General features: G+C 37.5%; 1 protein-coding gene across 3 annotated transcripts in view; it reads left to right on the plus strand.

Moving 5' to 3' along the window:
- Positions 1 to 25,940, plus strand: part of MAN1A2 (mannosidase alpha class 1A member 2) — a 228,271-nt gene that overhangs the window by 52,489 nt on the left and 149,842 nt on the right. For all 3 annotated transcript variants that reach the window (XM_053590891.1, XM_053590893.1, XM_053590892.1), the window contains exon 4: positions 19,184 to 19,302. In XM_053590891.1, coding sequence (XP_053446866.1) covers positions 19,184 to 19,302 — 119 coding nt within the window. The remainder of the gene's footprint in view (positions 1 to 19,183; positions 19,303 to 25,940) is intronic.

Raw genomic sequence — 25,940 nt, forward strand, 5'->3', positions numbered from 1 at the left:
TGTTAAGTTTGTACACACATTGTTCGTATTTTTGATGTTATTGTAAGTGACATTTTAAAAGTTGCATTTATACATTTATTGATACTCTATAGAAATATAATTGAATTTGCACATTTAAATTGTATTCTATGACCTTACTAAATTTGTTTTTTCATTCTAGTACTTTTTTTGTTTCTTTGGGAGAATCTTTAGAATTCTCTTCGTGGAAAATCATGTACTTAAAAAAGGAAGACAGTTTTTTACTTCTTTATTTCTAATCTTTATTCTTTTCTTTCTTGCCTTTGTGTACTGGCTAAGACCTCCAGTACGCTATACACAGAAGTGAGAGAGCAAATATCCTTGCCTAGTTCACGAACTTAAGGGAAAGCATCAGATCTTTCAATATAAAGTATACGGGATTTTTTTTTTTCCCCCAATTTTTGTTTGTTTTGTAGTATTGTTTTGAAATTCTCTTTATCAAGTAAAGAACTTTTCCTTTTAGGAAGCAGAGTGCTGAGAGTTTTTTTTATCACAGATGGATGTTGAATATTGTTAAATGTTTTTTCTGCATCTGGTTAGATAATCATATGATTTTTCATTAATATCTTTCCTTAATATCTTGAATTACATTAACCAGTTTCCAAATGTTAAGCTAACTATACATCCCCAGGATAAGCCCCACTTAATCATGAAGTATTATTCTTTTTTTTTTTTTTTTGGTAGAGATAGAGTCTCACTTAATCGCCCGTGGTAGAGTGCCATGGCGTCACACAACTCACAGCACCCTCCAACTCCTGGGCTTAGGCAATTCTCTTGTCTCATCCTCCCTAGTAGCTGGGTCTACAGGTGCCCACCACAACGCCCAGCAATTTTTTTTTGTTGTTGTTGTTATTGCAGTTTGACCAGGGCCGGTTTTGAACCCACCACCCTCGGTATATGGGGCCAGTGCCCTACTCACTGAGCTACAGGCACTGCCCTGAAGTATTATTCTTTTTATATAGTCTGCCTCTGTATCTGCAGGTTCTATGTCCAGGGATTCAAGAGAATCCCTCCCCCTCCCCCCCCCAAAAAAAAAAGAAACAGAGATAAAGATAATTTTAAAATCTTTAAAATAGTTTAAGTTATTATTCTAAAAATTTCAAATAACAAGAGTAAAGAGAATTTCGGTCTCCACAATAATTTTTTTTTTTTTTTTTTTGAGATAGAGTCTTGCTTTGTAACCCTTGGTAGAGTGGTATGGCATCATAGCCCACAGCAACCTCAAACTCCTGTGCTTAAGCGATTCTCCTGTGTCAGCCTCCCGAGTAGCTGGGACTACAGGTGCCTGCCACAATGCCCAGCTATTTTTAGAGACGAGGTCTCGCTCTGGCTCAGGCTGGTCTCAAACCTCTGATCTCAGGTAATACACCTGCCTCACCTTCCAAGTGCTGGGATCACAGGCATGAGCCACGGCCCCTGGCCCTCCCATAATTAAATGTTAGTGAAACATAGGCACACCTGTTTATTTATTGTCTATGGTTTCTTTCATGCAGCAACAGCATAGTGGAGTAGTTGCAAGAAGAGACCGTATTGCCTGCAAAGCCTAAAGTATTTACTATCTTGCTATTTACCAAAAAAGTTTGCCAGCCCTGATTTATTACTTTTTTGAGACAGGGTCTTGCTCTGTCACCCAGGCTGGAGTGTAGTGGTATGATCATAGCTCACTGCAGCCTCAAATGCCTGGTCTCAAGGGATTCTCCTGCCTTAGTCTCCTGAGAAGCTGGGACTATAGGCATGCCCCACCATGTCTGGCTAATTTTTTTTCTCTCTCTCTTTCTTTTTTTTTTTTTTTTTAATAGTGATGGGGTTTTGCTAGGTTGCCCAGCTGGGTCTTGAACTCCTGGCTCCAAGCAATCCTTTCACCTCAGCCTTCTAAAGTACTGGAATTACAGGCATGAACCATTGTACTAAGCCACAAACTAATTTTTAAAAGGAAGAAAGTTGAAGGATTTATACTATGTGGTTTTAAGATTTCCATAAAGCTATAGTTGAAGACAATATGATTTCAACATAAGAATAAACATAGAGATCAGCAGAGTAGAATAGAAATAGAACTACACATACATGGTTAATTGATTTCAAGAAAGGGTAGTAAGTACATAGTTTAGAATTGGTAAAAGTAAATTGGGAAAGTAAAATTTAAACTACAATGTAGTATTGCTGCACACCCATTAAAATGTCTAAAATTCAAAAGATAGCAATATCAAATATAGACAGTGATACTGGCAACTGTCTCATGTTGCCTTTGGGAGGATAAAATGACATACTCTGTAAACAGTTTGTCAGTTTTTTATAAAGTTAAACACAGACTTACTATATAGCCTAGTGAGTCTATTCCTAAATATTTCTGTGATGCTCATAAATGAGTTCAGATGTAGTTGCATTTTTCTTAGTTAGGTTTTTTTATCATAAATGGTGTAAAGGATTTATAAATTGAATTTTAGGCTTTTTTTCTGTGTTCTGTTAAAGTTTATGTAAGAATTACTTTGGAAATTAAAGTAGAATTCAGTCTGCGAAATTTTCCAAATATAATTTTATTTTATTTTTTTTTTTTCCGAAATATAATTTTATAGTGCTAGGTAGCACTTTGAAAACTTCTTAATTTCCTGTATGTTTCTTGGTCTGTTTGTTTAAATTTTTTTTATAAGCCAAAAATAATACATATTATATGTGAAATCATCAATTCCACTCATATTTTCAAATTAATGGTGAAAGTATGCATGAAGTAAGCTTTATATATACAACTAAAAAGTTTGTTACATTATTATTTTTTGTGTTTTTATATTCTTGTCTACTTTTAACAAATGAGGTTAGTGGCAGATTTATTATATTTTTTTCATAGAATCGTCTCTTGAATTTATTTATTTATTTTTTTTAATTTAATTTTAATTTTTATTTTTTTTTTATCGTTGGGGATTCATTGAGGGTACAATAAGCCAGGTTACACTGATTGCAATTGTTAGGTAAAGTCCCTCTTGCAATCATGTCTTGCCCCCATAAGTGTGACACACACCAAGTCCCCACCCACCTCCCTCCTTCCCTCTTTCTGGTCCCCACCCATAACCATAATTGTCATTAATTGTCCTCATATCAAAATTGAGTACATAGGATTCATGCTTCTCCATTCTTGTGATGCTTTACTAAGAATAATGTCTTCCACGTCCATCCAGGTTAATACGAAGGATGTAAAGTCTCCATTTTTTTTAATGGCTGAATAGTATTCCATGGTATACATATACCACAGCTTGTTAATCCATTCCTGGGTTGGTGGGCATTTAGGCTGTTTCCACATTTTGGTGATTGTAAATTGAGCTGCAATAAACAGTCTAGTACAAGTGTCCTTATGACAAAAGGATTTTTTTCCTTCCGGGTAGATGCCTAGTAATGGGATTGCAGGATCGAATGGGAGGTCTAGCTTGAGTGCTTTGAGGTTTCTCCATACTTCCTTCCAGAAAGGTTGTACTAGTTTGCAGTCCCACCAGCAGTGTAAAAGTGTTCCCTTCTCTCCACATCCACGCCAGCATCTGCAGTTTTGAGATTTTGTGATGTGGGCCATTCTCACTGGGGTTAGATGATATCTCAGGGTTGTTTTGATTTGCATTTCTCTAATATATAGAGATGATGAACATTTTTTCATGTGTTTGTTAGGCATTCGTCTGTCGTCTTTAGAGAAAGTACTATTCATGTCTCTTGCCCATTGATATATGGGATTGTTGGCTTGTTTCATGTGGATTAAATTGAGTTCTCTATAGATCCTAGTTATCAAGCTTTTGTCTGATTGAAAATATGCAAATATCCTTTCCCATTGTGTAGGTTGTCTCTTTGCTCTGGTTATTGTCTCCTTAGCTGTACAGAAGCTTTTCAGTTTAATGAAGTCCCATTTGTTTATTTTTGTTGTTGCAATTGCCATGGCAGTCTTCTTCATGAAGTCTTTCCCCAGGCCAATATCTTCCAGTGTTTTTCCTATGCTTTCTTTGAGGATTTTTATTGTTTCATGCCTTAAATTTAAGTCCTTTATCCATCTTGAATCAATTTTTGTGAGTGGGGAAAGGTGTGGGTCCAGTTTCAGTCTTTTACATGTAGACATCCAGTTCTCCCAACACCATTTATTGAATAGGGAGTCTTTCCCCCAAGGTATGTTCTTGTTTGGTTTATCGAAGATTAGGTGGTTGTAAGATGTTAGTTTCATTTCTTGGTTTTCAATTCGATTCCAAGTGTCTATGTCTCTGTTTTTGTGCCAGTACCATGCTGTCTTGACCACTATGGCTTTGTAGTACAGACTAAAATCTGGTATGCTGATGCCCCCAGCTTTATTTTTGTTAGAGAACTGCCTTAGCTCTACGGGGTTTTTTCCGGTTCCATACAAAACGCAGAATCATTTTTTCCAACTCTTGAAAGTACGATGTTGGTATTTTGATAGGAATGGCATTGAATAGGTAGATTGCTTTGGGAAGTATAGACATTTTAACAATGTTGATTCTTCCCATCCATGAGCATGGTATGTTCTTCCATTTGTTAATGTCCTCTGCTATTTCCTTTCTATTTCATAGTTTTCTTTATAGAGGTCCTTCACCTCCTTCGTTAGGTATACTCCTAGGTATTTAATTTTCTTTGAAACTATGGTGAAGGGAGTTGTGTCCTTAATTAGCTTCTCATCTTGACTGTTATTGGTGTACACAAAGGCTACTGACTTGTGGACATTGATTTTATATCGTGAAACATTACTGTATTTTTTGATGACTTCTAGGAGTCTTGTGGTTGAGTCTTCGGGGTTCTCTAAGTATAAGATCATGTCGTTAGCAAAGAGGGAGAGTTTGACCTCCTCTGCTCCCATTTGGATTCCCTTTATTTCCTTGTCTTGCCTAATTGTATTGGCTAGAACTTCCAGCACTACGTTGAATAGTAAAGGTGACAGAGGACAACCTTGTCTGGTTCCAGTTCTAAGAGGAAAAGCTTTGAGTTTTACTCCATTCAGTAAAATATTGGCTGTGGGTTTGTCATAGATAGCTTCAATCAGTTTTAGAAATGTGCCACCTATGCCTATACTCTTCAGTGTTCTAATTAGAAAAGGATGCTGGATTTTATCAAATGCTTTTTCTGCATCTATTGAGAGGATCATGTGATCTTTATTTTTGCCTCTGTTAATATGGTGGATAACGTTTATAGACTTGCGTATGTTAAACCAGCCTTGCATCCCTGGGATGAAGCCTACTTGATCATGATGAATGACTTTTTTGATGATAAGCTGTAATCTATTGGCTAGGATTTTGTTGAGAATTTTTGCATCTATATTCATGAATGAGATTGGTCTGAAATTCTCCTTTTTGGTTGGGTCTTTTCCTGGTTTTGGTATCAGGGTGATGTTTGCTTCATAGAATGTGTTGGGGAAGATTCCTTCTTCCTCAATTTTTTTGGAATAATTTCTGCAGTACAGGAATAAGCTCTTCCTTGAAGGTTTGATAGAATTCTGGAGTGAAGCCATCTGGACCAGGGCATTTTTTGGTTGGAAGCTTTTTTATTGTTTCTTTGATCTCAGTGCTTGAAATTGGTCTGTTCAGGAGGTCTATTTCTTCCTGGCTGAGTCTAGGGAGAGGGTGTGATTCCAAATATTGATCCATTTCTTTCACATTGTCAAATTTCTGGGCATAGAGTTTCTGGTAGTATTCAGAGATGATCTCTTGTATCTCTGTGGGATCAGTTGTTATTTCCCCTTTATCATTTCTGATTGAGGTTACTAGAGATTTTACTTTTCTATTCCTCGTTAGTCTGGCCAATGGTTTATCTATTTTATTTATTTTTTCAAAAAACCAACTCCTTGTTTCATTAATTTTCTTTTTCTTTTTTTTTTTTGTAGAGACAGAGTCTCACCTTATGGCCCTCGGTAGAGTGCCATGGCCTCACACAGCTCACAGCAACCTCCAACTCCTGGGCTTAAGCAATTGTCTTGCCTCAGGCTCCCGAGTAGCTGGGACTACAGGCGCCCGCCACAACGCCCGGCTAGTTTCATTAATTTTCTGAATGATTCTTTTGTTTTCAATTTCATTGATCTCTGATTTGATTTTGGATATTTCTTTTCTTCTACTGAGTTTAGGCTTAGATTGTTCTTCTTTTTCCAATTCCATGAGATCTCTTGTGAGATTGTTGATGTGCTCTCTTTCTGTTTTTCGAATGTAGGCATCTAAAGCGATGAATTTTCCTCTCAAAACTGCTTTTGCAGTATCCCACAGGTTTTGGTAGCTTGTGTCTTCATTGTTGTTATGCTCAAGGAAGTTAATGATTTCCTGTTTTATTTCTTCCTGCACCCATCTGTTATTCAACAGAAGATTGTTTAATTTCCATGCCTTTGGGTGGGGTCGAGCATTTTTGTTAGAGTTGAGTTCCACCTTTAGTGCCTTATGGTCTGAGAAGATACAAGGTAAAATTTCAATTCTTTTGATTCTGTTGATATTTGTTTTGTGTCCCAGGATATGATCAATTTTGGAGAATGTTCCATGGGGTGATGAGAAGAATGTATATTCTTTATCTTTGGGATGGAGTGTTCTATATGCGTCTATCAAGCACAGTTGTTCTACGGTCTCATTTAAATCTCTTATATCCTTGTTTAATTTCTGTTTAGAGAATCAGTCCAGCCATGTAAGAGGAGTGTTAAGGTCCCCTGTTATGATGGTATTATCAGATATCATTTTGCTCAGACTGAGTAAGGTCTGTTTCAAGAATCTGGGAGCATTTAAATTGGGTGCATAGATATTTAGAATTGAAATGTCTTCTTGTTGTATTTTTCCCTTGACCAATATAAAGTGACCATCTTTGTATTTTTTGACTTTAGTTGCTTTAAATCCACATGTATCTGAAAATAAGATCGCAACTCCTCTTTTCTTCTGAATTCCATTTGCCCGAAAAATTGTCTTCCAACCCTTGACTCGGAGCTTTAATTTGTCTTCTGAAGCCAGGTGTGTTTCTTGCAGACAGCAGATGGATGGCTTGTGTTTTTTAATCCAGTCAACCAATCTATGTCTCTTCAGTGGGGAATTCAAGCCATTAACATTTATTGATATAATTGATAAGTGTGGTAGTATTTTATTCGTCTTATTTTGTGATAGTCCATTGCTTAGTTTTATCTTTTGCTTCAGTGTGGAGGTTAGGTTCTGTCCTTTAATTTCTGAGTGCTTACTTTGCTGCTGATCCATTGTGGTGGTCAGTGTGCAGAACAGGTTGAAGTATTTCCTGTAGAGCTGGTCTTGTTGTGAATTTCCTCAATGTTTGTATATCCGTAAATGATTTGATTTCTCTGTCAATTTTTAAGCTTAGCTTAGCAGGGTACAGAATTCTGGGCTGGAAATTGTTCTGTTTAAGTAGATTAAAGGTAGATGACCATTGTCTTCTTGCTTGGAAAGTTTCATTAGAGAAGTCTGCGGTCACTCTGATGGATTTGCCCCTGTAGGTCAACTGGCGCTTACTCCTGGCAGCTTGCAGAATCTTTTCTTTTGTCTTGACTTTGGAGAGGTTCATCACAATGTGTCTTGGAGAAGCTTGGTTAGAGTAGAGGCGACCTGGGGTCCGATAGCCCTCTGAAAGCAGTGTGTCAGAATCTTTGGTGATATTTGGGAAATTTTCTTTTATAATATTCTCTAGTATGGCTTCCATTCCTCTGGGGCATTCTTCTTCCCCTTCTGGAATTCCTATAACTTGTATGTTGGAACGCTTCATAAAGTCCCATAATTCTGACAGTGAACGTTCTGCTTTCTCTCTCTTCTTTTTTGCCTCTTTTACTATCTGAGTTATCTCAAAAACTTTGTCTTCTACCTCTGAAATTCTTTCTTCTGCATGGTCTAACCTGTTGCTGATACTTTCCATTGCATCTTTAAGTTCCCTGATTGACTGTTTCATTTCCTTCAGTTCTGCTATGTCCTTTTTATATTCTTCATATCGTTCATCTCTTATTTGATTCCGTTTTTGAATTTCCTTTTGGTTATTTTCCACTTTATTAGCAGTTTCCTTCATTGTTTCCATCATTTCTTTCATTGTTTTGAACATGTGTATTCTAAATTCCCTTTCTGTCATTCCTAACATTTCTGTATAGGTGGAATCCTCTGCAGTAGCTACCTCCTGGTCCCTTGGCGGGGTTGTTCTGGACTGGTTCTTCATGTTGCCTGGAGTTTTGTGCTGATTCTTCCTCATGAGTGATTTCTTTTATCTGTTTCCTTGCCCTAATTTTCTTTTCACTTCCCCTTGCTGTTTAAGTTCTCCTGCCTGTGGACTAAGGGTTACAGGACCAGAAGGGTGAGAAGGTTGAAGAGCAAAAAAGGGGACGAAAGAAAGGAGGACTGAGTGATAAGGAAAAAAAAGAGAAAAATAGAGAAAGGAGAGGGGGCGGGTAAAAGGAATATTGACAAAAAGCAGAGAGGCACAGAAAGAGGGAGACAGAGCAATATAGGTGTACAGTAGGGTACTTTGATACAACCTTAAAAAACAAACCACCTTCTGGGGGTGCCCATTTGTGTGGTTCCCTTGAGGTCAGCAGCTCTTTGCTAACTTGATCAGACACAGTACCCCACCTCCACCAAGTAGAGAGGAAAGACAAAAATGCTATAAATCAAACCAAAACAAGCAAACAGAAAACTTTACGGGATAAAATTGGCTGGAAAAACCAAATAATAGCGTTAGAAACACTAACAAAAATGAAGTTCTAATTATTGAAAAAGGCAGCAATGGGAAATTATAATTAAACTAGAAAAATTGAGAAAGTAAAAGGATCTGTATGGAAAAGGTTGAACTTAAAAAACAAAACAACAATCAACATGATCAAAATAAACCAAAAAAAACCAACCAAACCAAAAAAAAAAAAAAAAAGAAACACAACCAAAAACAAAGCAGTATGTATATGTTATTGAATGTTGTCTGGGCAACACGTGGTCTTCTGGGGTATGAGATATTAATCACAGTTCTGGTATGACTGGAGGCTGCTAGTTTCTCAAACCCCAGCAGGTAGACACCCTAAATCTCTCTTCAGCCCACTTAAAAGGCACTTTGAGCTTGTTCACTTGCTGAGCAGAAGCTTTCCCAGGGAATTGCTTGTTGCTGGAATCACTGCTGAAGTGGCTATCCACTTACCCTGTGTGCCAAAAGTGGTTTCCCTCTGCCCCCGTGGGTTAGGGCTGCAAGGCGGCTCAGACCCCGCCCTTAGGCTACTTGGTTGCAGGGTTACCAGCTCCCACCCAATTCCAGCTCTCCGACCCTGAGGGTGGAGCTTGCCGGGGCAGATCGCTCACAATGGCTGCCTATGACCCAGAGCCAAACACTGTTAGCTCCGTCTGGCTCAGCGGCTCGGACTGGGGCCCTAGACAAAGGCCAAAGTTCTCCACACTCTCGCTCAGGCTCTCCCCAGGAGTTTCTTGGCAGTTCAGCTGAGTGCCAAGTCCAAAGACACTGAAACAGTTCACAGGTACGGCCTTTCTGGTTTGCAGTCTCGCTGCTACTGAACTTACAGTTGTGGGCGGGTTTAGCCGGATTGAACACACGCGACCACTTGCCGTTTTCCACTGTTTTAGTCCTTCTCTTGGGGTCCAGAAGTCTCTCGCTGACTCCCTGTATCCTCTCAGGGGTGATGATAGGCAGATCCCACCAGCCAGAGGTGCCTGGAGTCCTATCTCCCCAGACTCACGGTGCCCAGATGCAAGGAAGCTGTTACTCGGCTGCCATCTGGCTCCGCAGGCTCGTCTCTTGAATTTATTTTGACAATTTTGTTCATTTCTAATTCATTGATTTCTGCATTTAGCTTTACTATTTCTTCCATTTTATTGTTCAAGCTTATTATTTTTAGTAGAATATTGTATTTATATTTATTTTCTTGTGCTTATTAAATAGTATAAATATTTTACGTTATTAATTTTTCCTTTGAGAATTATTTTAGTTGATTCCCGTGTTCTCATACTAATATTTGATTGATATTTTGTATACTCTACAATGTCATGTCTTGGTATTTCTTTGACAGAAGGGTAGTATTAGACCTTCTCATTTATTCCAGTCAGAATCTTGAGCTGTCTCGATAAATGATCATAGTTTTAGCTAGTACTTTCAATTTTGCCTGTCTCTTCCTTGAGCTTTTTGCTACCTCATGGCAACTTGTGGAACTAACCAGGACTGGCAGAGACTGGGTGGTGTCAGGTCTTTTTCCATTTCAGAGTAGTTGATATTTTAGAGGAATATGCCCTTTTAGAACTAAATAAATAGATAATTGAGGAGCATAACGACCTACAACAATTAAAATGAACAAAACAGTGTTCTCAATGATTTAAAGTAAGTTTGATAAAGGTTATTTATGAAAAACTAAAATAAAAAAAGATGCATATTCAAGCAGTTATGCAAGTAATATGGGTATATAGGTGATTAAATGGCTGGATAAAGTTTTTATCTTTATAAAAATCTAAGGAACAAGAAAAGTAAGAGAAGGTGCGCAATAACCCAGAACTAACATTCTAGATAATATCAGCATGAAGGGAACTGAGTAGAAAGAAGAACAAGGAGTTTATCAGAGTGTATTGGAGTACATGTTAGTGGGAAGATGCAAGAACTGATAAGTTGAAGAAATTTTTAGCACATAAACAAAAGAATAGCATGTAAGTTAAGAATAGCCATCATAAGGACCGATTTGTGTATCTTTAAGAAATTGATTTTTACCCAGCAAAAGGAGGATGGAAAAGAGAGAAAAGAAAAGAAAGAAGAATAGATGGAAAATGTCAGCTAAGTAATGTTGAATGCTGGCGTCAAAAAGGCACCCCAAAACTCTGCTGATAAGACAGTTGTTAATGCTTACTGTTGTAAGCAGATCACTACTTCACCAGAGCCTCAGTAGCCTTTCAGAGGGAGGGGAGGACAAAGTCAAAGTATTTATTGAGATTTAAAATCTGGTTTAAGGTGAACTTTTTAATTGGGGCACAGATAATGGTTATGATCAGGTAAGGATCCTAATATGTGTGTAATAGTTTAGAATTGGTAAAGGGAAGATTTTGTCAAGGAGTTCAGAGTCTTGAGGTATAAATCATCATTTAAGACCACATCTGCTGTTATTTATTCTTTTACTACACTACGAGATTTGTTTTGCTTCTATTTTATTCAGGATTTTTGCGGTTATTTTCATTAGTAAGATTGGCCTTTTGTGTTTACATTATTTCGTTTAGTGTTAGGCTGACTTTGAATTAATCCCTCCCTCCTCCTCTGGAACATATAAGATCAGGATTATCTCTTTCTTAATGGTAGGTACAGCTCATTATTTTGTTTTTCTCTACACTGATTTTGTTTTGTGGTTTTCTTTGTTAATATGATCTACTTGCTTTTTTATTGTTACAGATTACCAAGTTTCTGTTCTGCTATGGTTGTATATTTATTATTGTTATATATTTATTTTTATTTTTAATAAGTCATAACTTAGTACATTGATGTCTTTATGGGGTTCAGTGTACTGCTTTGATATACAATTGATATACAATGTGAAATGCTTACATTGAACTAAGTAACACATCCATCACAATTATGCTCATTTTTTAATAGTTTTGAAATGTACCATTGCATCATGCACATTAGGTGAGGTGAGGTACCCCCAAATACCCTCTGTCCTCCCATTTCCCTCCTCTCCTCTCTCCTCTTCCCTTCTACTTTCTGGACTATAGTTATGTTTTGCCCTTCCTATGAATGTGTAGATGAGTATATGTTGATTTCTTAGTAGTATTGAGTACTTTGGATAGTTTTTTTCCCCATTCTTGAGATACTTTACTAAGAAGACTATATTCCAGCTCCATCCAGGTAAACATAAAAGATGTGAAGTCTTCATTCTTTTTTATGGCTGCATAGTATTCCATGATGTACATAGCCACAATTTGTTAATCCATTCATGGTTTGGTGGGCCCTTGGGCTGTTTCCATGTTGTGGCTATTATGAATTGGGCTGTATTAAACATTCTGGTACAAATGTCTTTGTTGTAAAATTTTTGATCATCTGGGTATATACCTAGTAGAGGAATTGCAGGATCGAATGGTAGGTCTACTTTTAGTTCCTTGAGTGTTTTCCAAACTTCTCTCCAAAAAGGTCATATTAGCTTTTTGCCACCAGCAGTGTAGAAGTGTTCTCCTCTGTCCACATCCACGCCAACATCTGTAGTTTGGGGATTTTGTGATGTGGGCTAATCTTACTGGAGTTAGATGATATCTCAAAGTGGCTTTTATTTGCATTTCTCTGATGATTAAGGATGATGAGCATTTTTTCATGTGTTTGCAGGTCATGCACCTGTCTTCATCAGAGAAGTTTTTGTTCAAGTCTCTTGCCCACAAAGAAGTGGGGTTATTTGTTCTTTTCTTATTGATTAGTTTGAGTTCTCTGTAGATTCTAGTTATCAGACCTTTGTCAGAAGCATAACCTGCAAAAATCTTCTCCCATTCTGAAGGTTGTCTGTTTGCTTTACTTACTGTGCTCTTGGCTGTGCAAAAGCTTTTTATTTTGATCAGATCCCAGTAATGTATTTTTGGTGTTGCTTCAATTGTACAGGGGCTGGGGGGTGATCCTCCTCATAAAATATTCTCCCAGGCCAATTTCTTCAAATGTTTTCCCTGCCATCTCTTCTAGTATTTTTATAGTTTCATGTCTTAAGTTTAAATCTTTTAGACAGGGAGAATCCGTTTTTGTTAATGGTGAAAGGTGTGGGTCCAGTTTCAGTCTTCTACAGGTCGCCAGCCTGTTCACCCAGCACTATTTGTGAAATAGGAAGTCTTTCCCCCACTGAATATTTTTGATAGGCTTGTTGAAGATCAAATGATGATAAGTGGCTGAGTTCATCTCTTTGTTCTCTATTCTGTTCCACAAATCTACCTCCCTGTTTTGTAGCAGTACCATGCTGTTTTGATCACTATAGATTTATAGTGTAGCCTGAAGTCTGGTAATGTGATACCTCCTGCTTTGTTCTTTTTCTGAATAATGTATTTGCTATTTGAGGTTTTTTTCTGATTCCATGTAAAACCAAGTACTATTTTTTCAAGTTCTTTAAAGTATGACAGTAGTGCTTTAATAGGGATTGCATTAAATCTGTAGATTGCTTTGGGTAGTATGGACATTTTAACAATGTTGATTCTTCCCAGCCGTGGCATGGTATGTTTTTCCATTTGTTAACATCTTCAGCTATTTCTTTTCTCAGAGTTTCATAGTTCTCTTTATAGAGATCTTTCACATCCTTTGTTAGGTAAATTCCTAGATATTTCGTCTTCTTTGGCACTACTGTAAAGGGAATAGTCCTTGACTATTTCCAGCTTGACTATTGTTGCCATATATAAAAGCTACTGATTTGTAAGTATTGATTTTGTATCCCGAGATGCTGCTGTATTCCTTGATCACTTCTATGAGTTTTGAAGTTGAGTCCCTGGGATTTTCCAAGTATAGGATCATATCATCAGTGAGGGGTGAGAGTTTGATCTCCTCTGACCCTATTTGGATACCCTTGATCACCTTCTCTTGCCTGATTGCGATGGCTAAGACTTCCTTTACTATGTTGAATAGCAGTGGAGACAGTGAACATCCTTGCCTCATTCCTGATGTGAGTGGAAATGTTTTCAATTTTATACCATTCAATATGATACTGGCTGTGGGTTTACTGTAGATGGCTTCTATCAGTTTAAGAAATGTCCCTTCTATGCCTATTTTCTTAAGTGTTAGGATCATGAAAGGATGCTGGATATTATCAAAGGCTTTTTCTGCATCAATTGAGAGAATCATATGGTCTTTGTTTTTTATTTTATCGATGTGATGTATTATATGTATAGATTTGCATATGTTGAACCAACCCTGTACCCCTGGAATAAAACCAACTTGATCGTGGTGTATAATTTTTTTGATGTGTTGTTTGCTAAGATCTTATTGAATATTTTTGCATTGATATTCATTAATGATACTGGTCTATAATTTTCTTTCTTTGTTTGACCATTAATGATATTGGTCTATATTTTTATTTCTTTGTTTCTTTCTTTCTTATAGACCATTAATGATATTGGTCTATAATTTTCTTTCTTTGTTGGATCCTTTTCTGGTTTGGGGATCAGGGTGATATTTGCTTTATAGAATGTGTTGGTAAGTATTCCTTCCTTTTCTGTGCTTTGGAAAAGGTTGTATAATATAGATACTAGTTCCTTTTGAAAGGTTTGATAGAATTTGGATGTGAAGCCTTCTGGTCCCGGACTTTTCTTTTTGGGGAGATTTCATATTGTTGATGCTATTTCAGCGATTGATATAGTTCTATTCAAGATTTCTGATTCTTTCTGGTTGAGTCTAGGAAGGTGGCGTGCTTCCAGGTATTGGTCCATTTCCTTCAGATTTTCATATTTCTGGGAATAAAGATTTTTGTAGTAATCATTGAGGATTTTTTGAATTTCTGAGAGGTCTGTTTCTGATAGACAATATTAGAGGTTTTACTTTTCTATTTGTGGTTAGGTTGGCCAAAGGTTTATCAATTTTGTTGATGTTTTCTAAAACCAACTTCTTTGATCTTCTGAATGATTCTTTTGTTTTCAATTTCATTTAATTCTGGCCTAAGTTTGGTTATTTCTTTTCTTCTACTTGGTTGGGGATTGGAATGTTCTTTCTTTTCCAGTTGCTTGATATGATTTATTAAGTTCTTGGCTTCCTGTCTTTGTTTTCTTGATGTAGGCTTCCAGTGCTATAAATTTCCCTTGTAGGACTGCCTTTGCAGTATCCCACAGGTTTTGATAATTTGTGTCTTCATTATCATTTTGTTCCAAAAATTTGTTGATTTCCTTCTTAATCTCGTCTTTGACCCAGCTATCATTCAGCCTAAGATTATTTAGTTTCCACGACTTTGAGTATGAAGATTCCGTTGCTGTTGGGTTCAACTTTTATTCCATGGCAGTCCGAGAAGATACAAGGGATAATTTCTGTTTTTTTAAGTTTGCTGAGGTTGGACTTGTATCCTAGGATATGGTCTATTTTGGAGGATGATCCATGGGCTGATGAGAAGAATGTATATTCAGTTTTATTAGGATGAAATGTTCTGTTGAGGTCTGTAAAATCCATTTGTTCTAGGGTCAGGTTTAAGTCTGATTTTTTTTCTTTTTTTTTTGTAGAGATAGAGTCTAACTTTGTCACCCTCAGTAGAGTGTTGTGGCATCACAGCTCACAGCAACCTCCAGCTCCAGGGCTTAGGGGATCCTCCTGCCTCAGCCTCCCCAGTAGCTGGGACCACAGGCGCCGCCACAGCGCCTGGCTATTTTTTGTTGCAGTTTGGCCGGGGCCGGGTTTGAACCCAGCACTCTCGGTATATGGGGCCGGTGCTCTTCTCACTGAGCCACAAGCACTGCCCAAGTCTGATATTTCTTTGTTTAGTTTAGTTCTTGGAGGATCTATCCAAAACTGTCAAAGAGGTGTTAAAATCTCCAACTATTGTAGTGCAGGAAGATATCAATTTTTTCATATCCATTAGGGTTTGCTATTGAGGAGCATTCTGGTAGGGTTATCGAAATTTCTTCATGTTGGGTGTTTCCCTTCACAAATATGTAGTTACCATCCTTATCTTTCTTTATCTTTGTTGGTTTAAAGCCAATTGTATCTGTAACTAAAATTGCAACCTCTGCTTTTTTCTGGTTTCCATTTGCCTGTATTATAGAAGTCCATCCTTTCACCCTGAGTCAGTTTTTATCCTTTAAAGTAAGACAAGGTTCTTGTATACAGCAGATATTGGGTTAGAGTTTATGTATCCAGTCAGCCAGCTTATGCCTCTTTAGAGGGTAATTTAAACCATTTACATTAATTGAGAGAATTGATAAGCCTGATTGTGTTTTGGGTGTCATGATTTTTGGATGTTCAGTGGACATTTTTTTTTTTTTTTTTTAACAAAAGACACATGGTTTATTTTTTCAATAAATGTTTGCTGAGTATAGACATTGTGTGTCTGCACTGTGGTAGACTCTGGATTCACAATAGTGGGTAATAACAGCAGTTATGTTCAGTGGACATTTTTAATCCTTTCACCATTGTGAAAGTAGGGTTTTGTTTAAAAATTTCTGGATGAGTTTACATTAGAGGTAGAGCATTGCCCTGGTCGTTGTAGAGGATGCATCTGAGAATATCCTGGAGAGCTGGTTTAGTTATGGTGATTTCTTCAACGTTTGTATGTCATTGAAGTATTTAATTTCTCCATCACAAATGAAACTCAGTTTAACTAGATATAAGATCCTGGGCTGGAAGTTGTTTTGTTTTAGGAGATTGAAGGTTAATGACCATCCTTTTCTGCCTTGAAACGTTTCAGCTGAGAGCTCTGCAGTCATTTTGGTATTTCTCCCTTTGAAGGTGATGCTTTTCTTACGTCTGGCTGCTTGCAGAATTTTCTCCTTCCTTTTATCTTTGGCAAAGTTAATCACAATGTGCCTAGGAGGTGCTTTATTTGGATTGAGTCTTGCTGGGTTTCTGAAACTGTGTACAATCTGAAGTTCTGCATCTTTTGCAATGCTTGGGAAATTCTCCTCCAAGATCTCTTGGGGTATAGCATCTGTACCTTTAGGACCATTCTCTTCTCCTTCAGGAATTCCTGTAAGATGAATCTTTGATCTTTTGGAGTGATCCCACAACTCTCTCAGGGAATGATCAGTTTTTGTTCTCCATTTGTCTGCCTCTTTGAGCATTTGGGAATGTTCAAAAGCCTTGTCTTCAGTTTCAGAGACCCTGTCTTCTGCCTGGTCAACTTTATTACCGAGGGATTCTACTGTATTTCAGAGCTCCTCAACTAACTTTTTCATTTCCTTGAGCTCTGCTATCTCCTTTCTCATTATGTCCATATCTTTGGTGACTTTGTCTTTGAATTCATTGATTTCTTGAGATAATCTTTGGAATTCAATTTCTATCTTTTCTTCCATTCTATTTATCTTATTTGCCGTCAGTATTCTGAATTTGATTACTGACATTGCTGCCATCTGTCTATTTACGGCATCTTCAGTTGTATCTCCTTTTTCATTTCTTGGGTGGGGGGGGTGTTGATCAACTCTGGTTATTCACGTTGCCAGAGTTCTTCCGTTGGGTCCGCACCAGGTTTATTTTCAACCGTTTGGTTGTTAGAACTGGTAGGGTGAGATTGAATTGGGGTTCCTAGGTAGTAGAATTAGCCCCTTACCAAAGTGCTAGGCTTTTTAATTGTGGCTTATCTCCTACAACCTTACAAAGACCCCTTTCAGAGTTTTGGCTGGAGATTCTGAGAACCTACTTGGTGAGATAGTGCAAGCTAGCTCTGTTTTGATATCAGCCAACCACTACTCTATCCTAAGAAGCCACAGTATTAGATTTAAATCTTATCTGTGGAGAGATACAAACAGCTGCGGCGCTTAGCCCACAGCCTTTAGTTCTTTTCTGCCACATAACTTTGAAGGTCAGCCTTAGAATGTCCCCGAGTGGACAGCCCCAAACACGAGTTTCAATTATATTGTCTCAGGCAGTGCAAACCCTGCTCAACAGAAAGGGATTTAAGGGTCTCCAACTGTACAATTGGAGCCAGGGATCCATTCTCCCACCCGCCAGACTCACTCCACACTGTTGTCCAAATTTTCTGCTCACAGGCCCAGCTGGAGACAGGGGCCCTGCCCTGCTCACCGGTCTCAGTCCACACCCAGCTAGCCTCTGCTTGCTAGACCAGTTGGAGTGAGGGGACCATGCCCCCACCTGCCAGTCTCAGTCCACTGCCTGGCAAGCCTTTGTTGGCAGGCTCTGTTGGAGTCAGGGCACCACACCCTGCCCGCAGGTCTCAGTCCTCACCTGGTAAGCCTCTGCTCACCACCTGGCTGGAGACAGGGGACCAGGCCCTTGCCCTCAGGTCTTGGTTCACACTCAGGAAGCCTTTGCTCGAGGGTTCTATTGGAGTCAGGGACCACGCCCTTGTGCTCAGGTCTCAGACTATGCCTGGTAAGCCTCTGCTCACAGACATGGCAGGGTCTAGGGACCAGGGACCCCCTGCCGAACTCAGTCCACATGGGGCAACCACCTATGCACTGTGGGTGCCATTAGAGCCCAGGGGTGCTGCACCCGTCCCACCAGACACAGTCCAAACCGAGGGTCAATACCATTACTGGCGGCATAGTCATAACCGGGGGACTGCTCCTCCTCCTGCCAAGCTTCCCTTTCTTCCCCCTCTTTCTTCTTCATTAGTCACAGATTACATCCTGATGGTTGGTGGTCCACACTATGCCCAGATCTCTCAGGAAAAGAACAAACACTGCATTCTGCAGGGCGCAGAACTTCAGACCGCCATGTAAGGAGGGAAGGGTGGACTGGGAGTTTGGACTTGTGGGGGAAAATAACTGTTCAATTTTATGCCTGGTGGGGTGGAGTTTAGGTTCATAAATGGGACCTCCCTGGAGAAAGAGACCTGATGCTTAGTGGCTCTAGCAAGGTAAAATGAGAGGTCTTTTGTTCCCTGCTCCCTTGCAGGCTCTGCGGCAGGCCTCCTGCTTGGGGGAGGGGTCTCCCGTCCTCTAGTCCATAGGCTTTGTACCTGTAATTTGTTTTCTTGAATGCTCTTCTTTGGAGTTACAGCTTGCCGAACTTCTTTCTTGGCTCAGCTCCTCTCCTTTGGCTTCATAGAGTCCGATTTTGTCCAGTTTTTCTCCCACTTGTCAGGAGCCTCTGCTGAGGGTTGCTACCAGTTAGCCATCTTCCCAGAATCCCCTGTTATATATTTATTATTTTTAAATATATTTTGTTATGCTTATTATTATTTTTAAGTTTTTTTTTGTGCTTTGTATGAACTTGGATTAGAAGAGCATGGTTGTTTTATGATTTAGCTTGTCATCTTAAACAACTTTTCTCTTTACTTGAATTAATCCTCTCTCTTTTTTTTATTTCATATCAGTTAAGTAGGTAGGGATATTCTCACTAGGCAGAAAATTAAGGATAATTATTCTTTTAGTTTTCTTTTATCTTCCTATTGAAATGATACTAATGTGCCATCTTTAGTAAAATATATTAAACTCTGAATTGTTACCTTTCGAGTGGAAAAGTGACCAATGTTGGGTATTTTTTTTTTTGGTCTTTAAATTCTTACTTGAGTTTATATACACAAAAATTAAAATAGAAATAAATGTTCCATGAAGGAGATCTTTGTAATGCCATTTTTTTTTCCTCCTAAATATAGGAAGTTCACAAATGGGTGCTACCATAGTAGATGCTTTGGATACCCTTTATATCATGGGGCTTCATGCTGAATTTCTAGATGGGCAAAGATGGGTTGAAGAGAACCTTGATTTCAGTGTGGTGAGTATATGATTGTAATTAATCTTTGAGATTGTGAAAAGATACAGTGTCTAATTGCTGTGGTCTGAATGTTTGTGTTCTCCCAAATTCATATGTTGAAACCTAATCACTAATGGAGGGTGTTTGAAGGTAGGGCCTTTGCAAGGCAATTATGTCATGAGAGCGGACCACTTATGATTAGAATTCATATCTGTATAAAATATGCCCCAGAGAGCTGCCTTGCCCCTTCCATCATGTGAGGACGTAGTGAGAGGGCATCATCGTGAATCAGAAAGTGGATCCTCACCAGATACTGAATCTGCTGGTTCCTTTATCTTGGATTTTCCAGCCTCTAGAACTGTGAGGAATAAATTTCTAAGCTTTCCATTTTATGGTATTTTGTTATAGCAGCCTGAATGGTCCAGTATTCTAACAATAGTTGTTTTGAGCATTGTACTAGGAGTTTAAAGAAATCTTAATACTAAGTTGCCTGTCTTCTTTTGAGATTATCAATTGCTATTTAATTTTTGTATAAAATATACACCCTTTCTCACTATCTTCCTTTTACTTTATCATTTGAGACATTGTGTTAAATGTGTTAAGACAATAGTCAGGAAGAAAAAAAGCAATGAATTAGAAATATCAGAAAACCATAACTACTTTATAAATAAGTGCTTTTTTTAAGAAATAAAGATTTAAAGATTTGGTACAACATAATGAACCTTCATTAGGCCTATGCCCATCTGTCCAGCACTTTGTGTAATTGTTAAGAGGTACTACTCAGGTTCGAAGACCAGCACAGCTGCATTCTAGCTGTGTGACTTGGGAAAGTTCTTGTTCTTTCTGAACTTGCCATAGAATTGCTATCCCAGTGTAATATTGTGATGATTATTTGAGATAATCTAATGTATATCACGTGCTCAGTAGAAGGTAGCAATTATTTTTATTATTTTCATTGTTAATAGTCTTCACCCAAAAGATGTGTGGACTGTTGTGTCGTATTCATTATCATCTTTCAGAATCTTTGGGCTTGCTGTTCCTTTTGCCTGTAGTATCCTTCACTCCTCTATGTGCTTTTCTTTCTGGTAACCTCTTCAATATAACAGTTTTTATTATCTGTTATATTTAGGTTTGGGTATGGAGTGGCAGAAAACCTAATGTAAAATGGATTAAACAAGATAGATGTTTATTTCTCTTTCATGTAAAGCAGTTCAGGCCTGGTTTTGGTAGCTCTTTTATCAATAAGGACTCAGGATCCTTTGTCTTGTTGTTCTGTCAACTCCAGTGTATGTCTTTGACTTCCTGGTACAAGATGGTTCCTTGAGAACCAGGCATCTTATCCACCTTCCATTTGACAGCAAGGAGGAAGAATCAGAAGAAAGACATGCAACTATTCTTATTATACTTCTCAGGGGTTGGTCCCCCTATTTTTGTATAGTCTTTACTAATATAGCCTTCCCTATCTATAAAGGAAAGCTGAGAACTGTTGTTTTTTTCTTAGTAGCTAGGTAGCCGGTATACATTGTGCTTTTTGTATCTTGTTTAAGAAATTCCTACCGTTAGGTTATGATGTGGGTCCTTACAAAAGTTTTAAGATACACAAAAATCAAGAAGTGTAAAATCTGCACAGAGGGAAACAAATGAAGCCCTTCTAGTAACACTGATAAGTAGAGCAAGTTGGAAGTTCCATGAGTGAATCAGAAAGGATACTGTGGACTGTGTTTCTTGGAAGTGAAATAATGGACCATAATACAGTCTGTCTCAAAACTTTCTTAGTGACCTTTGTATTTTATTTACATGTTCTACAGTTTGTTGCTTTTGCATTTGTTTTTAACTCATATGAAATTGAGTTTTGTATATAGTGTAAAATAGTAAGTTACCAATTGATCTTAGGATTATTTATTTCCTGCTATTTTTACATGCTACATTAGTCATATTAGTTTATTATTTTCCATTGCCTTTTTCTTTATCCCTATATTAGTACTAAACGGTCCTAACTACCATATTGTTATAAGAAGCTTGATATCTGTACCTGAATCTTGATGTCTGATCTTGTTTTACAAGAAAATTATCCTAATTCTTAGTCCTTTGTTCTTTCAAGTTCTGAAAAACCTTGTTGAAATTTTGATGATGATTGCATTTAATTTACTGATTAATTTGGAAAGAATTCATCATCTGTGCAATCTCAAATACTCTCATTCATTAACATGGCAGCTTTATCATGGCTAGTAATTCCTTTGTATCAGTTAGAGCTCCATCTGGAACCAGAAGTGTACCATCTATTTTAACTAGAATATTTAAGGTCTAGAATTGTTAACCAAGTAATAAGGAACCAAAATGGCAAAAAGAGAGCATTGTGATATCACCAGAGGTAGTAGCTGTACGAAATAGGGAACAGTTTCCACCCTTGGGGCTGTGAAAACAATGGGAAGTAATTAGGATCATTAAAATTTAATACACAGTCCCCGAAAATAAGATATCCTCTGAAAATAAGACCTACTTACAGGAAAGATAAGACGTCCCCTGAAAATAAGACCTAGCACATCTTTGGGAGTACACCTTAAAATAAGATACTGTCTTATTTTCGGGGAAACAGGGTAGCTTGGGCTCTGTAGAATGAGTGCTCAGTGTTGTCCAGGTGTTTCTGGTACCTTAGGAGCTCTTAGAAGGGCTGTCTCAGATTTGGGATTCAGACCTCTTGAGAGAGGGCACCTAGTTAGGAGTTTAACATCTCTAGGGGGCCAGTGAGGCTGGTGGGGGGCCGGGTTCTATGTATGTGTGCAGAAAATCTGTGTCTAGACCAGCTACCACTGACAGGATGAAGAATCTGTGGCTGGCGTGACACCGAGAAATTAGAAGTAAACAGGAAGAAATAAGTCCCTTTTCTTTCCCCCAAGTTTTGTATTGCCTTTTTAGAACTTCTATTGGTAAGGCCTAAAAGGGAGTCAGCTGGTAAATGAAATAAATTTGTAGAGTTCCAACTTCTGGTATACCATCACAGAGTATAGAGGAATGGATTTGAACTAGAAGGAAATAGTTTAATAATCAGCACATTTTTCATCCCATTACTTTCAACTTTTCTGTGTCATTATGTTTTAGTTGTGTGTTTTGCATAAACAAAATTGTATATCTGAATTTTGATTTTTATACCCAGTCTTATAGTCTTTTTATTTTAACTGTTAAGCTTAAAATATTTACATTTGTTGCAGTAACATATATTTGGGAGTTAGGTCTTTCTTTTATCTTTGTTTTGCCACCCGTGTTATGCTTTTCATTTGCTTTTATTTTCTGTTTGCTTCTTTGTTTTGGATTAAATCATGTCTGTTTTATCCTCTACTAATTTAAACATGTGTATTTTTATTTCCATTCATATTGGAGTTACTCTAAAAGTTTTAATATGCAGGTATGTACTCAACAAAATTTAAAATTAATCAATGTCTTTATCTTCCTTCTGAAGCATATATATATCTTAGAACATATATATATCTTAATTTCCCTCTTGTTCTTTGTGTACTTATTATTTAGTTAATTCCAGTTTATATTTGAAACTTCCAAGTTAAGTAATAGCTAAGTAAATAAATACATTTATTGAGTGCCTCTTCTGTCTTTTCTAGATTCTGTGGCTATAGTAATGAACAAAACAAAGTCTTTTCTCTTTCTTTCTTGTTTTTGTATTGTTGGGGAATCACTGAGAGTACAAAGAACCAGGTTACACTGCTTGCAATTGTTAGGTTAAGCCCCTCTTATAATTGTCTCCTGCACCCAAGAGGTGTGTCACACATTGTGACCCCCAACCCACCTCCCTCCTTCCCTCTCTCTACTCCCCTGTTCCCCCACCCCCACTGTGTACTAGCATCAGATTCCCTCATATCAGAATTGAGTACATTGGATTCTTGCTTCTCCATTCTTGTGATGCTTTACTAAGAATGTGTTACTAAGAATAGCATTCCATGGTATACATACACGACAGTTTGTTAATCCATTCCTGGATTGGTGCGCATTTAGGTTGTTTCCACAATTTGGTGATCGTAAATTGAGCTGCCATAAACAGTCTAGTGCAAATGTCCTTATAATAAAATGATCTTTTTTCTTCTGAGTAGATGCCCAGGATTGGGATTGCAGGATCAAATAGGAGATCTAGCTTGAGTTCTTTGAGAATTCTCCATACTTCCTTTCAAAAAGGTTGTATTAATTTGCAGTCCCACCAGCAGTGCCTTTTCTCTTTTTTGAGTTTACATCCTAGTGTTGGAAGAAAAACAATAAAGAGATACTCAAGTTATATGTAGTATGTCAGGTGATGATAAGTGCTGTGGAGAGTAATAAGAAAAAGTAGGATTGGAGTAAATAGTGGTAAGTTACTGCTGTTTTACATAGGTGGGTTTTGAAGGACTTTTGGTTAAGTTGACATTTTTGACAAGATATCCAAGAGAACCCATATGGACATGTGGCTCTCTCTTAATAGATACTATAGCTGAGAATAGAATTAGAGGTTGATGATGATTTTCTTTCGGTTAAAGGTAGAGTTCCATTGTCCTTCCTGTTTCTTTTATGCTGTTAAGTATGTTATCAGTCTAATTTTTAAAAGATCTTATATATTTCCCCTTGTTTTAATATTCTCTTTTTCACTTTGTTGATGTGTCTGATGTGCAAGTTATTCTTTAAAGGACTCATAATGTTTCATCAATTTGAGCACTTACATTTTCATCAATTTTAGTGGATTCTCAGTCATTACTTCTTACAGTAATGCCTCTCCCATTTACCCCTTCTCATCCTTTAGAACAGTGTTTTTTAATCTTTTTTATCTCATGGCACACTTGCACCTATAGTTAAACTTTTGTGGCACACTTAAATTGTGTTGATCAAAGAAAAGAAGTAAAAAGAGAATATACTTACCATGCTTTGATCTTCTTTTGAAAAGAATTTAATTGATGATCTTTAAATTTTTTCATGGCACACCTAAGATCCTCTTATGCAGGAGTTCTTAACCTTCCTAATGCCGTGACCTTTTAATACAGTTCCTGTGGGTTGTGACCTACAGGTTGAGAACCGCTGCTTTTAATGGCACACTGGTTGAAAATCACTGCTCTATAACTTGTGATGTCTTCTTTCTAGTGAAGCAGCAGATAAATTTTACACATAAAAATATATTATTGCTATATGATTATTGTATAGTAATCAGATGATAACAAGTGTCAATTGGGGGAATAATGTAAGGAAGGGAAGGTATTAGTGATGGCAGATTATAGTTTTATATTGGGTAGTCAGAAAAAATTTCTGATGAGGTGACATTTGTTCAAAGACATGCAGGGAGTAATAGAGTGATTCCTTCAGCTATGTGAGGGGAAGACATCTAGACAAAGGGTAACAGGTGTAAAGACTGACACAGGAGTCTTAAGTTTGACTGTTGTGGAGACAGCAAGTAGACACATGTAGTTAAGTGAGTCAAAGAGGTACGAGTGGGCAGGATACAAAGAGCTGGTAGGGTATCTGAGCACGTTGGGCCATTTTACTCTGAGTGTAATGTGAAGCCCTCGTAGGAGTTTGCAAAAGTTACTGATCTAAACTGACATAAGATTTAAAAGACTTACGCTAATTGTAAGGCAGTGAATGGAGTGTAGGGAAGAAGGTAAGTATGAAAGCAGGGTTACTGGTTAGAAGGTTGTTGTTACAATTCTGGAGAACGGTGGAGGCTTTCTTTCCCTCTTTCCCTTCCTTCCCATATTTTTGGAATGTATCTTTTGTGCTCTACAGTATATGTTGGGAATGTATGAAATAGTATCAAGCACTTTGCTTTTGGTGGTGGGGTGGGATAAAAGCCAGGTTACCAAAAATTACATTTTGTTGTGAAAGTGCTATCGTGTAGAAATATACGAGCGTTAGTGAAGGATGTGTTCTGCCTGTGAATGCTGGAGAGACTTTAGAGTAATGTATTTTTTCTTTTAATTTTTGTTAAGAATTAATTATAAATATTTTTATATTAGTCAATTGTATATATTCTTTGGATTCTTTGGTTGTGTTCGCTGACATTACTTTTCTTTCCATGTATTTGAATTTTTCTAGCAATATCTTTTTCCGTGTCTACCTACAAACATAAACTCTTTGTAGTGAGATTATTAATGTTGCTATATTTGTAGCAAATTTGTTTGCCTTTTAATTTTGTTCATGGCTTTATTTTTGCATTTAAGGAAAATTTCAATATGTTTTTGAAACTTGATTTTGTGGTTATAACTTTTAAGCAAGTTTATATATTGTCACTTATTGTCTACTTTTGTATTTTTTTCCATTTATTTCTAAATAATTTAGACTTCATTTTGATATACAGGGTGGCTATAAAGTTCATATGCAATTTAAAATAGCACACAAACTTTATGGACACTCTGTCTATGCAAAATGACATTAATTTCTTACCTAGGAGCCAGTTTTCTCAACATTACTGATTTCATAATACATCATTATGCCATGTTCTTGGTGCCTCCTTTAACAGTTTTTAAGTTATTATGTATACTTCAAAACATATTTAAAATTCATGAGGAGATATAAATGTAAAAGTTAATGCTGCAGTGATTAAAGGAGAAGGAAAGATCCAGCAGTAGAGAGTGCTATTACAGAAGTGAATGCTTTCACGAAGAAGGGACAGTAATCAATAGTGTCAGACCTCT

The sequence above is a fragment of the Nycticebus coucang genome, chromosome 5, assembly GCF_027406575.1.
Source record: "Nycticebus coucang isolate mNycCou1 chromosome 5, mNycCou1.pri, whole genome shotgun sequence".
Lineage (NCBI taxonomy): Eukaryota > Metazoa > Chordata > Mammalia > Primates > Lorisidae > Nycticebus > Nycticebus coucang.